Here is a 16,630-nt window from a genome sequence, read left to right as displayed (position 1 = left end):
GAGACCAGTGTTAGAAACAATCGAAGAGGGAGTTCCTACATCTTTACTATGGAAGGAGCCTTAGGGTTCTACAGATGTCAGACCAAGACAGGAACATGGCAACGTCCAGGCAGCCATGGTGCAGGAGGAGCTGAGAGTTCTAGATCTTCATCTGAAGGCTGCTAGCAGAAGACTGGCTTCCAGGAAGCTAGAATGAGGGGCTTAAAGCCCACATCCACAGTCACAAGCCTACTCTAACAGAGTCACACCTTCTAATGGCGCCACTCCCTGGGCCAAGCACATGCAGACCATCACAGAAGGGTAATGATGTATGGTGTTGAAATGTTAAAGAAGAAACTGCTGTGTGCTCTATGAGGGGTCCTTCCTCGGTTAGCCTATTCACTCCTCTGTGTGCATCCCGAGACTCTGTACACACATGCAAGTACATCCCAGGCTTCTGTGTACAGACATACTGTGCTGTGTGATCCATCAGTGCAACCCAGACCTGATGAATAAAAACTACATCCTTTGGGTCTGAGAGTAAAGTATTTCAAGGAGGCTTTTACGTGTCTGTAGTCCTAAGGCTCACATAATTAATGACTTAGGAAAAATCTGTCTAAGGACCTGAGTGACTGTGGTTCTGCCTCTCTGGAGAACACTTACTGCCTTTACCTTCTGCTAGAGTCAGAGTCTCCAGGAAAACATTTAATATGTTGCAGAGTGTCAAGGACACTTTCCCAAGCCGACTATATTCACATATACCCCTCTCTGTTGACAGGCCCATGAAGCCTGTGGTCCCATGGAAATCGATTCTGCACTGAACACAGTGCAGACTCTCAAGAGTGAGCTTCAGGACGCCAAGATGGCCGCTGCAGAAAGTCAACTGAAACCACTTCCAGGAGAAACAGTAAGCTGTTTGGGGTGTGGGTTCTGCCATTCTCCCCACCCCCTTCCTTCTCTTTCTCCCTTCATTTCTTCCTTCTTTCCTTTCTTCCTTCCTTTCTTCCTTTTTATAATATTATCTATGATGTTTGTTGCCTGGGTGTTTCTGCAAACTCCTGGGAAGGACCAATATAGTGTGCATTGTACAGTTACATCAAATAATGGGTCAAGTAGAATGCAAAAAAAGAAGCCCATTGTAATTTTTACTTGTTTTTGTCTTTGTGTGTGTGTGTGTGTGTGAGAAAGAGAGGAGAGAGAGAGAGAGAGAGAGAGAGAGAGAGAGAGAGAGAGAGAGAGAGATTGAGAATGAGAGATTGAGAGAGATTGATTGAGACAGAGATTGAAATTGAAAGAGAGAGAGAGACGGGGGGGGGGGGTGTTGCACATACTGTGCCATTGGCTGTGGTGGACCAGACTCCATTTTCATGAAGGAATGGCCTTCATTGGGAAAGTTGTCATCACCATACACCTAGCAATCTCCTCTAAACAGTGTCTGCCTATAATAATTAATTATCTGTACCCTAGGCCTGTACCAGTTTTGTTTCTTACTTGGTGGACACAGCAAGCAGGCATTCTCTTCATGAGATGCATGCCCTCTGCCTTCCTCTGTAGTCTCATTGCCACTCCAAACCTCCATTTTTCTTGCATGCCTTTCAGTTTGAACTCCTGGAAGGACAGTGACTAGACTGGCCTGTGTTAATGTCCCCACCTGTCAGGAGGACGGTGCAGTGGGCAGTGTGCCTGCCTCCCGCCAAGGCATCATTACTGCCCACGAATGATTTCCTTTGGACTTTCTCAAGGTGCAGTGCTCACAGCTGCAGCCTGTTAAGGAACTGCGTTAGCTTGCAAAGGCCTCCCCAGCCCAGCACTTTCAGGGGTGGGGCTCCCTCCACACAGCCGGTGGGACCTGCACCTGCCTCACTCAGGCAGACCGACTCGGATGGGGAAGAGCTCGGTTCAGTTCTGATGTGCGTCATCGTTCTGTGTCACGCTCTAACCCCTCGGGGAATGTTTCTTTCCTAAGTCCTGCCTTCTTTGGATTTTTCTTACAGCTAGAAAAGTGCGCTCAGGACCTGGGAAGCACCTCTAAGGGAGTGGGCTCCTCCATGGCGCAGCTCCTCACCTGCGCTGCTCAAGGCAATGAGCACTACACAGGTAGGACCCTCCCTCAGCCTTTACAGTGCCTGGGACTGGGACGCACACCCCCTGGTCTGGCCTCTCTCCCCTCAACTTCACAGTGCATCCTGCAAGCACTCACCACAGCACTGTTACTGGGCTCTTCACAAGCATGGTTGATACATTTCTTAGAACCTTGACAAATTACCTGACATGTGTGCAGTTCAGTAGAGAAGGGTTGGATTTTGACTCATAGTTTACATCATGGCCCGGGAGTGATGTTGGTAGGAACGTGAGGCTGCCAGGCTGCTTGCTTCCTCCTATTGATTGAGTCCAGAACCCCAGCCTATTGATGACCAGCTATTGAAGACTGACGGCCAAACTTCTCACCTTGCTTAACCTAACTCTAAACTCCCTCCCACACAATCGTAAAGATCTGCCTCCTTGGCTTAGCGGATCTAGATCTGCCAGCCTGACAGATATTAACCTGATTAAGCATGCAGTGTAATAAAATGACTTCCAAACTATATGTAGACCCCTTATTAAGACTGCAAGAGGGCCATAACTGTACACTTTAGGGCTATCTCCAGCTCCTGAAATCCTGTCAAAGTGTAAAATCTAGAGAGTCAGAATGTCAGCAGAATCAGACGGCCGCAGGGGAAGGGAGAGGTGACTGCATGAGCCATCCACCCTCAGCTGGATGAGAACTCAAGGCTGTCCAAGGTGGAAGGAAGGAGGGCAGAGAGGGAGGAGGCAGCAGAGTTGTGTCCTCGGGGCACTGAGGAGACCTGAGGTTTTTCAGTGTCAGCTGTTTATTTCTGAAAGACAGAAGTGTTCTTAATTAGGAATCTGTGTGAGTAAGAGTCTGTGTGACTAATAAGAGGTGAAAATAGGCTGCTGACTGGGGAGTGCTGTCTGATCACCTTTCAGAGTGTAGCCTTTAGTGTGTAGCTGAGGCAGTGTAAGGCTTCAGGGTGCAACAAGGCTGTGGCTCAGAACACAGTATAAGCCCCTTATACTGTAGGCTCTGGGGAGGTTTTCTCTCCATCTCTGCTCTTCTCCCCCCCCCCCAAGTCTCTACTCTCTCTCTCTCTCTTCCTCCTCTCTCCCCCTCTTCCTCTGTCTCTCTCCATCTTTCTCTCCTCTCCCTATCTCTCTCCCTGCCCCCTCTTTCTCTTCCCCCCCTTCTTCTTCCCTCTCTCTTTCTCCCCCTCTCTCCCCCTCCTCTCTCTCCCTCTCTCCCCTCCCTTCCCCTCTTCCTTCTCTTGCAGCTGTTATAAATTAAGGGCCACCTTAAGGGAAGAAGCTGCCCTGAGCCTTGGTCTCCTCTCTTTCTGCTTTTCATTCTTCCCAGCTCTCGGTCCTCTCTACCTTGATGCCTTCCTGTCAGCTGACTTCAACCATATGTTTTCCAATCATTTCTCTGTGCAAGGGTAGGTTTGGATGAGTTAATCTGTCATTCCTCCAAGCAAAATAAAAAATGCACTTTCTCATTACTTGAATACTAAAAGAACAAAACAGGAAATCGAAGTCAGTATAACATAGTAATAAGAATATGTAATTCTTTTCTAATCAAAACTAAGGGAAGTTTTCCAGACAAGACCAGGGTGTTGAAGACCACTTAGGAGGGGCTCCAGGAGAAAGGAAAGTGTAGGTATGAATTCTTACAAACTAGAAGGAGAAGTTTACATTCTCAGAAACTCCTACGTGATCCCAGAAGTTTGGCAGAATTGGCATATGGTGAAATGTGTGCTTTGAGGAGGGAGACTGCCCTTGAGCCCTGGGAGTTACATCATCTGGTACTGCCAACATGCAGGATGGCAGGCAGCCTAGCTCACAAGCCATCCAGCTCTGGAAGGCATTTAGAGGGTGGTGTTGACATGGGTGCTGTGTGGCAGGGGGTCTCCAAGGTAAGAGAGAAGGATGACTTGAGGAACTGAGAAGGTTCTGGTAAAAGGCAAGAGGAGGAGTCACAGCTGGAAGGCTGAGCCAAGGCACCAATACAAGGGGCCTCAAGGACAACATGAGCAGCTTTGAGTTTCCCCAAGAGCCATGTGAAACTATTGGAAGGTTTTAGGTGTGGAGACAGATTACAGTGCCCTGTGTGTGACCCTTCTTCTCTGAATGGAGAGAAACAACTGAGAGCAGGGAGACCCATGGGGTTAAATTCCTCTAGATGAGAGGTGGTAATCATCTGTGATAATTAGTCAGCCTCATGTCACCATTACAAAATACCTGAGGTAATTAACTTCTATGGAGAAAGTTAATTTTGGCTCATGGTGGCTCTAGTCCTTAATTATTTGAGTATGTGGTGACATAGCATATGATGTCAGGAGCATATACTAAAACAAAACCACATACCTCATGGCCAGGAAGCAAAAGGGAATGAGAAGGAAGACAGGGAGGGAATATTCCATAACTGCCCCCAAGAGTGTTTTCCCATTGTCCTGAAACTCTCCCATTAGGCACTGTGACTTAATGCTAATCAGATCGCCTTGGGACCAAGTCTTTAACACATGGATCTAGAGTATGGGGGTAGTGTATACAAGGAGATAGATTAAAGGGGCAAGCCTTATCCTGCTTGGTGGTTGTTAGAATGTTGCCAGGGATAGAGATGAGGAGGAAAACCTGGAGAATTCTTAGAGCTGACAGATGAATAAAGAGTTCTGTGAGTTGCTAGGGTGAGATCACAAGATTGGTTCTAACTGCCAATGGACAGGTGGGTGAGCACATAGAGATGTGGTGGGCAGCGTGCTCTCCAGCTCTCGGGAGAGGGGGCTTTCCTGGAAGGACAGGTTTTGTAGTTATTACTTGGGTCATGGAAACTGATTGAAACCTTAACTCTGGGAGAGTTGGCCTGGAGCGAGTGGCTGAGTGAGAAGAGTTAACTGATGAAAGATGAAGCTGAGTGATAGAAAGGGGACCCACACCCACAGGTAGAGAGGGGAGACCAAGGGAGAGCATGCTTCTGGAGACAGAGTTGCTGCCCAGAGAGTCATACGGGACAGTAAAGATGCCTCCACTGGCTTCGAGGATAAGAGGGCCCTAGTCACTTGGTTGGAGGTGATTTCAGCACAGCTGGAGGGTGTGGAAAGCAAGGAAAGAAAGAACAGGGGTAGACAAAAATCTCTCTAAGTCTAGGCTCCCTCCCCACATGCTTCACGCCTGTGAAATGTTCAGGGACTACACATTAACTCCCAGTAGGCTGTACCTGAATGCAAGTGGGTTTTGTTTGGCAAGCGAAATAGTCTAAATACATCTCTAAACCATTTAACACAGCTATATACATTTTTTTGCAAGAACTTCAAAACAAATAAACTCTTTGCATCCTTCCAAAATTCATCTTGAAGCCTTGTAATTGTGGCCTAGCAATGGCTTGACATGCGTTATGTGTGAATTCTGACAATAACAAACATTCTAAGAGCTGGGTGTGGTAGCACAAACCTGGAGGCAGGAGGATCAGCTCAAGGCTCGCTCATGAGCCCCTCTCTTGAAAACAACAATTATGAAGTATGCTGATACGTTCGCTGTCGCTTTTTGTCCTGAGACTCTGCTCCCGAGTATAATTGAAGATTCAGATATGAAAGCGATCTGTGCTCTCTGAGGATTGCAGTTATTAGAACAGATGTGTGCTGTACAGTTTGCCCCTCGTGGGTTACAAATCTTAATGTACTCTTGACTGTAAAAGCAATATCATGGGGGTAGTGAAGGGGAGGAAAGGACATTGCTGACTTGAGTCACGTGACCCTATGTTGATTCCCATTGAAAACATGGCTGTAAATGTAGTCATATTGGGCCTTAGATATTCAGTGGGCTCTCCAGCCTCCTGGTGGCTTTGTGAATCCTTTTGATGATATAACTTTTTCTGTCTGGACCTAATTCCTCCAAACAGGATCCTTTCTTGTGCCTTGGTTTCACAGTGAGTCCTCACCAGAAGATCCATGGGCAGGACAGGCTTAGGGCTTTTTAGAGCTTGGCTTTCCAGTTTCTGCCTTTCAAAAATCATCTTAAGGGCCAATAGGTAGGATGGCTCGGCAGGTAAAGATGCTTGCTGCCAAGCCTGGTGACCTGAGTTCAATTCCCGGAAGCTACATGGAAGTAGAAGAAAACTGATTCCCACAAGTTGCTCTGTGCCCTCCACATGCATGTCAGATGACACATCTATGCACACACATATACACACACACCCATACCTACACCTGCACGTTCACACAAAATAGGTAAATGTTACTTCAAAATTTATATCCTCTTAATCTATAACGAATTTCCCATTCGGTAGCTTTACATAAACAAATATTTTCTAATTGTATATTATGAATGTTGTGTTACTTTGATTCTTACAGAATTTGAATAGATGTGGATTTAAGAGTCCAGATAATAAATGAGAAGGCAATAGGTGATGTCTGAAAAATCACAGCCTAGTAGAACCTCCACTAGTCAGTCGTAGACTCTCAGCTACTCCTGAGGCTTGTGGGAAGCTGTGGCCTGTGAGAGAGACAGCGGTCTAGACATACAGACACTTGGCAGGGAAGACAGCGGGATGAGGGCCTCACCACATCTGGAGTTCTTCTGAGCGATGACATCCTTCAACCTGGAGCCAAAAACTGAAACAAAATGTTTCTCTTCTAATCCTTAGCTTTATTTACCTTTGTCTTTTCACTTCTGGGCTTCTCTAATGCCTACACATACACACACACACACACACACACACACAGATCGAGCACAAGCACAGACCCACACCATCACAAACACATAAACATACACCTATCTCACACACCGTCACATACAAACCTGACATCACACACACCTATATCAAACACCACACCCATAATGCACACACCTATATCAAACATCTCACCCATAATGCACACATGCACAAATTTATCACTCACAGATACTCATATACCTCACACACACAGCTTACATCACACACCCACACCCATCACACACACATACAGATCGCACACAAACACAGACACACACCATCACAAACACATACACATAAATATACACCTATTTCACACACAAAATGACATCACAGACACATATATCAAATACCACACCCATAACACACACATGCACAAATACGTCACACACCTATCACACACACACCCACACACACACACACATACACACAGAAATGCTGACTGTAACATCCGTCCTTTACAGGCTGCCTGCAGTCAGTAGATTGGCAGGGCTGTGATCTGCATGGTTAGAATTACAGCATTTCATTTCAGCTGATATGCAGACTAGTCATAGATTAGTGAGTCTGTGGCTGCAGGGATGACTGTTTTGGGGGGATCTGGGGCTTTTCTCATTATGGAGCCTTGTGGTTACCACAGGGAAGACCGCTGGCTGTGTTTGTGATGACTCCGTAGAAAACCGTACTCCAGACTGAAGAGTAATTTCCATGCACAGCGTCTGTGTTCCAACAAAAGGCCTTCGCACTTGACTGTCCCCAAGAGTGTGTGGCAGGAAGCTAGCAACCTCAGATCCAGCTCCAGTACTGCCTAGGAAGAGTCTTGTGGTTGGGACACTGTTGTTGCTAGGCCTTATGGGAAATCATTTCTTGAGAGAAGCTCCAGGGAAGATCAGGTTCCTTGGTTCCTATAAGAAAGTTCCTCCAGTCTCCGTAGGACTGGGGGCATCAGATTGTGTTTATGCTGATGAGGTAATTCTGAACCAGCGGAGGACTGGTCATCTGCATCAAAATGGATTTAAAGATAGATGTTTCACAAGAGGCTATCCAACAGCCATTAAACGTATTTCTTAAGTTTTCTCAACATCCTGATTGCTGGGCCCTCTAACATCCATTAGCAAACTCTCGGCCGTCTCATTCCGGAGGCAGGGGTTCTGAACAGTGTAAGGGAAAGGCAAACACAAGTGAGGAGTGCCTGGATTCTATCTCAACTGTAGATGTGATGGGCTGGGTTCCTGTCCTGAGGTCCTACAACCTGGAATTATATGCCAAGTGAACCCCCTTTTTCTTACTTACTTCTTCTCAGGCTATTGTCATAGCAACAACAACAAAAACTTGGTTGGTTGCTCCCAAAGGGTACAGAGATTAAAATGCAATTGAGTTTGCAGGTACAGACCCACTGAAATCAAACTCCAACGGTACCCACTAGTTAAGGTGCAGAAGACTGCATCTCCTCCAGATTGCGCATGGGGGATTGTGGTGGTAAAGCCATCCTAGAACCTGTTGTGTACTGTTTTCTAAAGCTACATTAGCCCTCAGTGACTCATCCATTCAAATCCTAGGTTCTGTTCAAGATATGTGATTCCGTGTGTTCATCTGAACACGTGTACAAGACCTTTCTTTTCTTGGGAGTTTTATGCCAAACACAAAACAACGTACCTGTCTGCCAGCAGAGGAACAGATATGCAAATGTTAGGACGTTGATGTAAGATCAGACAGGAGGAAAAAGAAATAGTTACACATAAGGGCACTGCTTGAACTCACAACCGTGACAGTCAGAGAAAGAAAACATATACAAGTAAATGCATGTTGCCTGGTTCTCTTAAGCTAGTCTAAGGCCACATATGAGATTAGTTACTTCCAGTGTGAGGAGTGTTGTTGGTGAAGGACACTGTAATGGTGGATGTAGCTATCTGTGCCAATTCACCAAACTTCTCACTCTTGGTATGTACAGTGTGGGCCTGGCGAAGCTAAGCGTGTTATTTTAACTTCCCACAACCTGTGCACCAGCCACCCAGGTATAGGTCTCCACCTGTGGTCTGTTGTTTAGATCTAGGGACACGTGAGGCAGTAGAAGCAAGGGCAGTTGGAGCATGGGGCATTTTATGTATTGTGGCGTCTCTTGATTGGACACAAGGGTGCGGGCCGCTTTATTGAGAAACATGGCAATTCTCATTTATCAAAACTTACTCTGGACCCCAATGTTATTGCCAAGTCAAAACGTAACTGCTGATGGAATCCAATCGGAACTCTAACAGGCTTTTCTTCCCAGGCGTGGCAGCTAGAGAAACAGCTCAAGCTCTGAAAACACTGGCCCAGGCTGCCCGGGGAGTGGCTGCGTCTACAAATGACCCTGAGGCCGCTCATGCCATGTTAGACTCTGCTCGGGATGTGATGGAGGGCTCTGCCATGCTCATCCAAGAAGCCAAGCAGGCCTTAATCGCACCTGGAGATACGGAAAGTCAGCAGAGATTAGCCCAGGTGAGCCTGGGAACTGGGAATCATGGTCACCGGGGTTGTGTACAGGTCAGCTACCTGCTTTGTGGACGTATTTTCCTGGCATGAATGCTTAGGACTCAGAAGGTAATTTCGGATCTGTCTAAAGTGCATGTGGTAACAAGACTGACCATACTTGGCGCTCGATGTTATGCCTTACCTCATATTTCCCACATTAATGTGGCATCTACTTAATTCATAGTCAACAAATGACGTGGAGGCTTTGAACTCTGACCGCCTTGGGACTCTAGGCATAGCACACTTGCTCAGGGTTTGTGTCTGTTTCCATAATCTCCTCTTCCTAGTCTGCATGGTGAGGTAGATATAGTGCGGGTCCAGTTATCCAGAAGTTCTGAAAAGACTCCCCTAACCTCTCCAGATGATTCTTCAACTGCCCCATGGAACCAACTGGCTAGGGACAATCTGGGCAGCGTTCCTGACCTGGCTCTGGGAAGATGTTTTAGATTCTTAGACTAAATAGAATGTTACTGCCAACCCCTGCCCCCAGCTTCCCTTTTAACTGAGATGACCAGGGCCCGCAAGCAGGGAGCCGTGTCAGTATTCATATGTCGGGGCATATGAGGACAAGGCTGCACTGAGGACATCTTCAGATTGGCAGGAGGTACTGAAGCACCCTCTTCGCCTGTTGTGGAAGTGGGATCTTGAGGTTGTGTCAGCACCAGAGGTTCACCGGGAAGAACCAATTACAGTTTGGCTCTGCTCCATAGTCAGCCTTGGAGACCTTAGCAGAACGCTAGAAAAGGGAGGTATTTCCCTTTCGTGGAACAGAAGATGCCTGTGATCCGGGACCTGGTATCATGTTGGAGAATTCTGTGTTTGGGTTCTAGAGAGCAGCTCCTCCTGGCCCTGGGAAGCAGAGAGCATGTGCAGCATGTAGTAACCCAGCACCAGGTAGCAGAGACCAGAGGCCTGGCCAAGGCGATTTGATTTAGTTTACAGGGTCAGGTGGATGCCAGTGAATAGTTCCCACTTCAGTGTCAGCTCTGCATATTCTCTCTGCTCCTTGTCAGCAAATGTGCAAAGATATTTGCTCCAGAATAGCTTTCTTAAGGTGTTTCCCTCCCTCTGTGGATGTGTGTGCAGGTGGCCAAAGCTGTGTCCCACTCACTGAATAACTGCGTGAATTGCCTCCCTGGTCAGAAGGATGTGGATGTCGCCTTGAAGAGCATCGGGGAGTCCAGCAAGAAGCTACTTGTAGATTCGGTGAGGTCCTTGTCTGGGAAGGGGGTACCTGGTGTCTTTCCCCCAAGGAGAGACTATGGCTTTCTTCCTTCAAGTCTCTGGGCATCTAGCCTTTTCCCTTAGGAGTCTTGGTTTTCTACCATTTTTTATTTCCTTTCTGGTCAGCAAAGTTCCTGAGTGAGGACTTGTTGGGGAGGATTTTATGCTGGTATGACATGTATGTTGAGGTACATGCATGCATATGTGTGCACTCAAACCTCTGGAGGCCCCAGGACAGCTTCAGATGTCATTCCCTGGGTACCGTCCATGCTTCCTTTGAGACAAGATCTCTCAAAGGATCTGTAACTTGGTCAGGTAGGTGAGGCTGGTTGCTCAGTGAGCTTCCCATCACCAGGGTGACATGTGCAGACCACCACACCCAGATTTTGTATGGGTTTGGGGGGAATTGAACTCCAGTCTTCATGCTTGTAAGGTAATTTCTCTAGCAACTGAACTATCTCCCTGGCCCCTATGGTGGAGCTTTGAACCTTGACTCCCTTTGAGTACATGCTTGCTCTTGAGTCTGAGTGGGACAGACAAGAGGATTTAATCTTCTAGCTCTTTCTTAGGGCATGACAGATGGTGACAGGCAGTTCAAGGGCAGAGGGACATGTGTTCAAGACTGATTAAGACTGACTAAGAAAGCTGGGATTTTAAAGGTTTTTGCCTTGGGCCCGGCCCTTTCCTGTCCCACACTGAAGAAAGTTTAGTCTATCTGCTTCTTCTGGTTACAAGTGTCCAGCAGCATATGTGGACCCTTAGTAACATCTGCAACCATGATGACTAATTCTATGAATGATACTGTGCTGGGTGTATGGGTCTTTTAAAATTATTTACAAGGACCACTAATAAAACAAAATTGGTGGTCATTTGTTAAGAAGAACGCAATTTGAAGTTTGCCATCATCTACCTCTTAGTTCTAAAAAGCTTAAACTACGAGTTTCCATCATGAGAGACACAAAATAGGGTGGAGACTGGACCCCAGAGCTGAGATGCTTGAATCCTGGCCCTGCTATCTCAGTGAGTGTCAGTAACTTGAGAATACCACATGTAGATCTCTGGTGCCTGCAAAGTGGGCTTTCTGTAAGTGTGGATGGATGGGTGGGTGAACGGGTGGATGGATGGATGGATGGATGGATGGATGGATGGGTGGGTGGGTGGGTGGGTGGGTGGATGGATATGTGTGGAAGGTACAGCATAACATGGTCTCACACTGTGCAGAGCCATTTGTATGAACTGATGACATGTCCGTTCCAAGGTATGTTTGAGGGGAAGGCTTTTCTTGTAGATATGAGGGAAATTATAAACAGGCATCTGAAGAGTCCAGAGCTGGAAAGGAAAGTAGTACACTGAACATGGCCAGCAGATTTGACCCGGCCATGAGAGGAGGGGAGATGGAGAGGGAGGGAGGATGATGAAGAGAATGAGGGCAAAGGATGCAGAGAGGGAGGGAGGGAGGTTATGAGGGAGTGGGCAGAGGACCTGGAGAGTGCATAGCTGAAGTGGCATATAGGGATGAAGGGTTATATAGGGATGAGGAGGGTGGGATTGTAAGCTGGAGAAGTTTAGGGTAAGGGGTGGGGTAAAGAGCTAGGAAGAGGGGTTGGGGATTTAGCTCAGTGGTAGAGCACTTGCCTAGCAAGCACAAGAGGCCCTGGGTTCCCAGCTCCAAAAAAAAAGAAAAGGGGGAAAAAAAAAGCTAGGAAGAGCCATGAGTATTTGTTATTCTGAGAGAGCCTGGAAGCCAGCATGACCACAGATAGCATTTGTTTCTTTTGGACCTGCCATCTAAGTTGAGTGCCTCAGAAGCACAGCCCTGAGCAGTCACTGTTCCTTCCACAGTACCCGCCTCTGCCCCTTTACGCAAGGTAAAGCTTCCCATGGCATGTGCTCTTTGTCCTCACAGCTCCCTCCGAGCACAAAGCCTTTCCAGGAAGCCCAGAGTGAGCTGAACCAGGCTGCTGCTGATCTGAACCAGTCTGCCGGGGAAGTCGTCCATGCCACAAGGGGGCAGAGTGGAGAGCTGGCGGCCGCTTCTGGGAAGTTCAGTGATGACTTTGACGAGTTCCTGGATGCAGGCATTGAGATGGCTGGCCAGGCACAGGTGGGTGGGAAGGCGGTTTGTGCCGCTCATCTGAGCCTCCGCATTCCGATAGGCCATCCAGCTGAGGGCATGGGGGACAGGATCCTGTAAACAAGTGCGGCACCTTCCTTCACTGCCTTGGAAATTCTGTGACCTCACAGGCTTGGTATGCCCAGCTATGATGGTGACGTTTTCCCACGGTCCACCAGCAAAGCCTATATCCTTTACCAGGGTTGGGGGAGGTTGGGAGCGGGGAGAGTTTTTATCAGAAATGAGGTAGGTTAATATATGAACACGAACACACACATGCATGTGTATTTGTGGTTTAGTGAACTCAACTTGAATGAATTACATCTGGTACTTTCAAATGATTAAAAAATGACCTCATTCAGATAGAGAGATGAGCTACTCGTTTCTAACTAGAAGACAGGACTGGTCTGGCATCCTGTTGCAGGACTGGTTTTTTGGTAGTTTGGTGAGGGGTTTTTTCGTTCGTTTGTTTTTAATTTTTAATTTTTTTTGTTGTTGTTACATTTTCTACAAAAGGTAATTTGTCAGTTAGCAAGCTGGGTGAGAAGTATGTCCTTCCACAGTCCGATACTTCTGGGATGCTGTCAGCTCTGAATATCTACACAGAGCCTGTCCTTTGTGCCAGGCTGGGACGTACAAGATGTTTGACAACTCCAGCATTGTTGAGCAAGATGCTCCAATCACTGTCCGGTCTGTGTGCCAGTGCAGCTCAGTTGTTCTCCTCCTCCCAGCCCCTTAACACTCCATATAACAGGAAAAGCAAGACTCCTGGCCGACCCACGTGGACATGCATTTCTTTCTCTGCCACGTGCATCTCTGAGCGTCTGTTGGAGGATGAGTGGATGCTAGTCACACATCTGCAGACTGACTGTCCTGGTGTAGTCTCTGCCTCCATCTGGGGAGTTGCTCCTAGCTCCCCGAAGGCTTCTTGGGAAACCATGGTCAGTCCCAACTGACTCTGTTTCCTTTTTGACTGCAGACAAAAGAAGACCAGATGCAAGTGATCGGGAACCTGAAGAACATCTCTATGGCGTCCAGCAAGCTACTGTTAGCTGCCAAGTCTCTCTCTGTAGATCCTGGAGCTCCCAACGCAAAAAATCTTTTGGCTGCGGCTGCAAGGTAAGAGCAGGATAAGGTGTGCCTTATGGATGTGTAAATGATTCTGTTGTAGTTGAAGGGTGTGCCCAGCATCCTACCAGTTTCTCACTGAGCAAAGAACTGCTGCCAACCTTGCTGTCTGAGGAAGAGTAAGTTGATAGAAATTCTGGCATTTTGTAAAGTTAACTCATTCCTGTGTCTTTGGCCCAGTAAGAATGTCTCCCATCTTCCCAGATGGACTCTTCAGTTCTTACTTAGGCTGCACTGACTTGTGAACAGGATGGTTTAAGGCAGATTTTTTTTCTATTTTTGTGTTTGTGTATAATATGGTGTGTGTGTGTGTGTGTGTGTGTGTGTTGTGTGTGTGTATACACGTATACGCATGTATATACATTAGGTGTATATTCACATATGAATATCTGAAGTCGACGCTGGGAAATATTTACCAGCAGTGCTCAAGCCATTTGGTAGACACTGGGTGTACACGACATGCTGGCATCTGTGTTGGACTAGATTTTACACATCCCATCCATCACTTGCAGGGGGCAATCTTGTTGAGGGCCAGCGGGGTGGCAATGGGCGTACACTGGTTTTGAACTCACTTAAAACATGAAGCCAAGTTTGGAGTGATTTTAGCACCCTTCCCTCCAGTTGCACTCTCTTCAGGGATCTAATATGGCCGTAGCCATAGCCACCACTGTGACACTTGAGCTCAGGAGGTAGGATTGACTGAAGATTTGCAGGGCACTGGGCTTCAGTGATAGCCCAGAGCCATCCCACTCAAGCGGCCTCACATTCATTTTACCATACTTCAGACAAAGGCTATGTTGTGATTCTGTGCTGTTGCATGTATCCGCAGCAGTGTTTCATGTCACATTGTGTGTAACACTGCTGGGGGCAGTGGGACACTAATTGAGAGGTGACTCGGGGAACACAGAATAAGGGGAAACTTTTCAAAATGAGCACTTGGTGATAAGCTTCAATTCTGCCTGCATTTTTATTCATTTTGCTTTGATTATTTATCTATCCGGAGATGGGGTCTCTCTGTGCAGCTGTGGATGGGCAGGAACTCTCTATGTAGACTGCTGACCTAGAACTCCCACAGATCTGCCCCCCTCTGCCCCCCCACTCTTAAGATCAAGCACGCACTTGGCTTGCATTTGATTTGTTGTTTGTTTTGTTGTTGTTCCTGTCTTTAAGCTGTTGGAGTTCAAAAATCTGAATCCCAATTGAAGGCACTTTAATAGTTTACCTGCTCGATCAGGTGTTCAGACGGCTGAACCTGCCCCAGCTTTGCTGCCTGTGAAATGGGGCATGAGCTCCAGCTACCTTTGACGGTTCTTAGCCTTCATGGAAAGAACCATCTGAGGAAGCAAGAATTTCTTTTGACTTGCAGCTTGAGGATGCCGTCTGTCATGGCAGGGTCGTCACAGTGGAGGGACTGTGAGGCAACATTGCTTCTACTCTCAGAAAGCCAATCAATGAACGCTGGTGCCCAGAAGCTCACAGCTTCAGCTTCTCGCCTCTGTTAACCCAATTCCAGAAACTCCCTTACAGGCACTCGTCGTGCTCAGTCTCCCGGGTGAATCTGAGATCCTGTCGAGGTGACAGTCAGTATGAACTATTGGAGCAGCAGGTACATTTCGTGGCAAACGGTAGCCAGAGCCACAGGCGACTACAAAATTATCCTCTCATCAGCCTGCTCCAGCCTGTATTTCACTTGTATTTGCTCTGGTAAACAAATGCCCTGCCTTGACAATGGGGTGGGACAGAGTGGGCGTGTGTTCTGTTTGGTCCCATTCCTTGAAAGGATGCTTTTTTTTCTTACTTTTTTCCCCTCTGCTAAGAGCCTTTGGGGAAGACAATTGAAGTTTCTAGGTGTCTGAACTCTGATGTCTTTTATTACCTTCATTTTTTGCATCATTTCCAAGTTGTAGTTTCCAGCTTTAATGAGCTGTTCACTCTCTCAGACTGTGAGAAGAAGGGCAGAATATAAATTGGCTTTTTAAAAGCCAGCTATAGAAGGCCACACAGACCAGAAAAGAATTATGGCTCCAGCTAGCCACAGGCCCCCTGGTGGTGACACTGAGAACAGGAGCTCAGATGGAAATGGCTCTCAGCCTGGGGCCCAGCTTTCAGCCTGACAGTGAAGGGGCGCTGGAGGGGTTTTAAAGCCCAGGAGGCACTCGGAACATCTAGAGTGGAAGTGCTGGTGTGGAATGTGTGGAAAGACAGTGGTGCAGTGGCCCTGGCACCTCCTTTGTGATGTCTGCCAGATCCGGGGGTCTAGCAAGCTCCCGGGGAGATACAAGCATTGTCTGGCTAGGGCCCCATCTATTGCTGCTTGTTTCGTAGGTTCTTCCTAGAGATGAACTATATATATATATATATGTATATATATATATATATATAATGGGCCCAATAGGGACCAAGAGCAGCATGGATGCTGGATACTGGATGTTAGGTGCACACACACAGGCCATCTAAGTACATAGGAGATTGAGCAATGGGGTCCTCAGTCTTCAAGTTCACGGTCCTTTTCAGTCTGGCAAACAGCCCAGCCATGCTTGTGCTTTGTGCATGTCCATAACTTGCCTATTCTATCACTATTCTCTTGCTATCCTATCCTATCCCATCCCGTCCCATCCCATCCCATCCCATCCCATCCCATCACTGTCAACTTTGCTATGCCCCTTGCTTTTGGAGAGGCTCTGCAATCCTTGGTGATCTGGGCACAGATGCTGCTTCTGAAAAAAGTACTGGGGTTATCTCTTCTTCACCTCTGAATTCCATTTCAGCATCTTGGGATTGATGACAAGCTTTGGTTTGTGGCCCCTGTAGGGAAGAAGTTGGGTACTGTCTTATGCCCATCTTGGTCATCTCCTGTGTGGCTAGTCAGGCCCTGGCCTTGTCTTCAAAGTCGTGTGGAGCTGGAGAGCCTTTGT

General features: G+C 47.3%; 1 protein-coding gene across 10 annotated transcripts in view; it reads left to right on the top strand.

Moving 5' to 3' along the window:
• Tln2 (talin 2) overlaps positions 1-16,630 on the top strand; it is a 421,250-nt gene that overhangs the window by 309,845 nt on the left and 94,775 nt on the right. For all 10 annotated transcript variants that reach the window (NM_001419941.1, XM_063265537.1, XM_017596083.2 and 7 more), the window contains 6 exons: positions 758-886; positions 1,974-2,076; positions 9,009-9,217; positions 10,337-10,456; positions 12,381-12,578; positions 13,567-13,706. In NM_001419941.1, coding sequence (NP_001406870.1) covers positions 758-886; positions 1,974-2,076; positions 9,009-9,217; positions 10,337-10,456; positions 12,381-12,578; positions 13,567-13,706 — 899 coding nt within the window. The remainder of the gene's footprint in view (positions 1-757; positions 887-1,973; positions 2,077-9,008; positions 9,218-10,336; positions 10,457-12,380; positions 12,579-13,566; positions 13,707-16,630) is intronic.

The sequence above is a fragment of the Rattus norvegicus genome, chromosome 8 (genome assembly GCF_036323735.1).
Source record: "Rattus norvegicus strain BN/NHsdMcwi chromosome 8, GRCr8, whole genome shotgun sequence".
NCBI lineage: Eukaryota > Metazoa > Chordata > Mammalia > Rodentia > Muridae > Rattus > Rattus norvegicus.
This window is presented reverse-complemented; position numbering and strand designations above follow the sequence as displayed.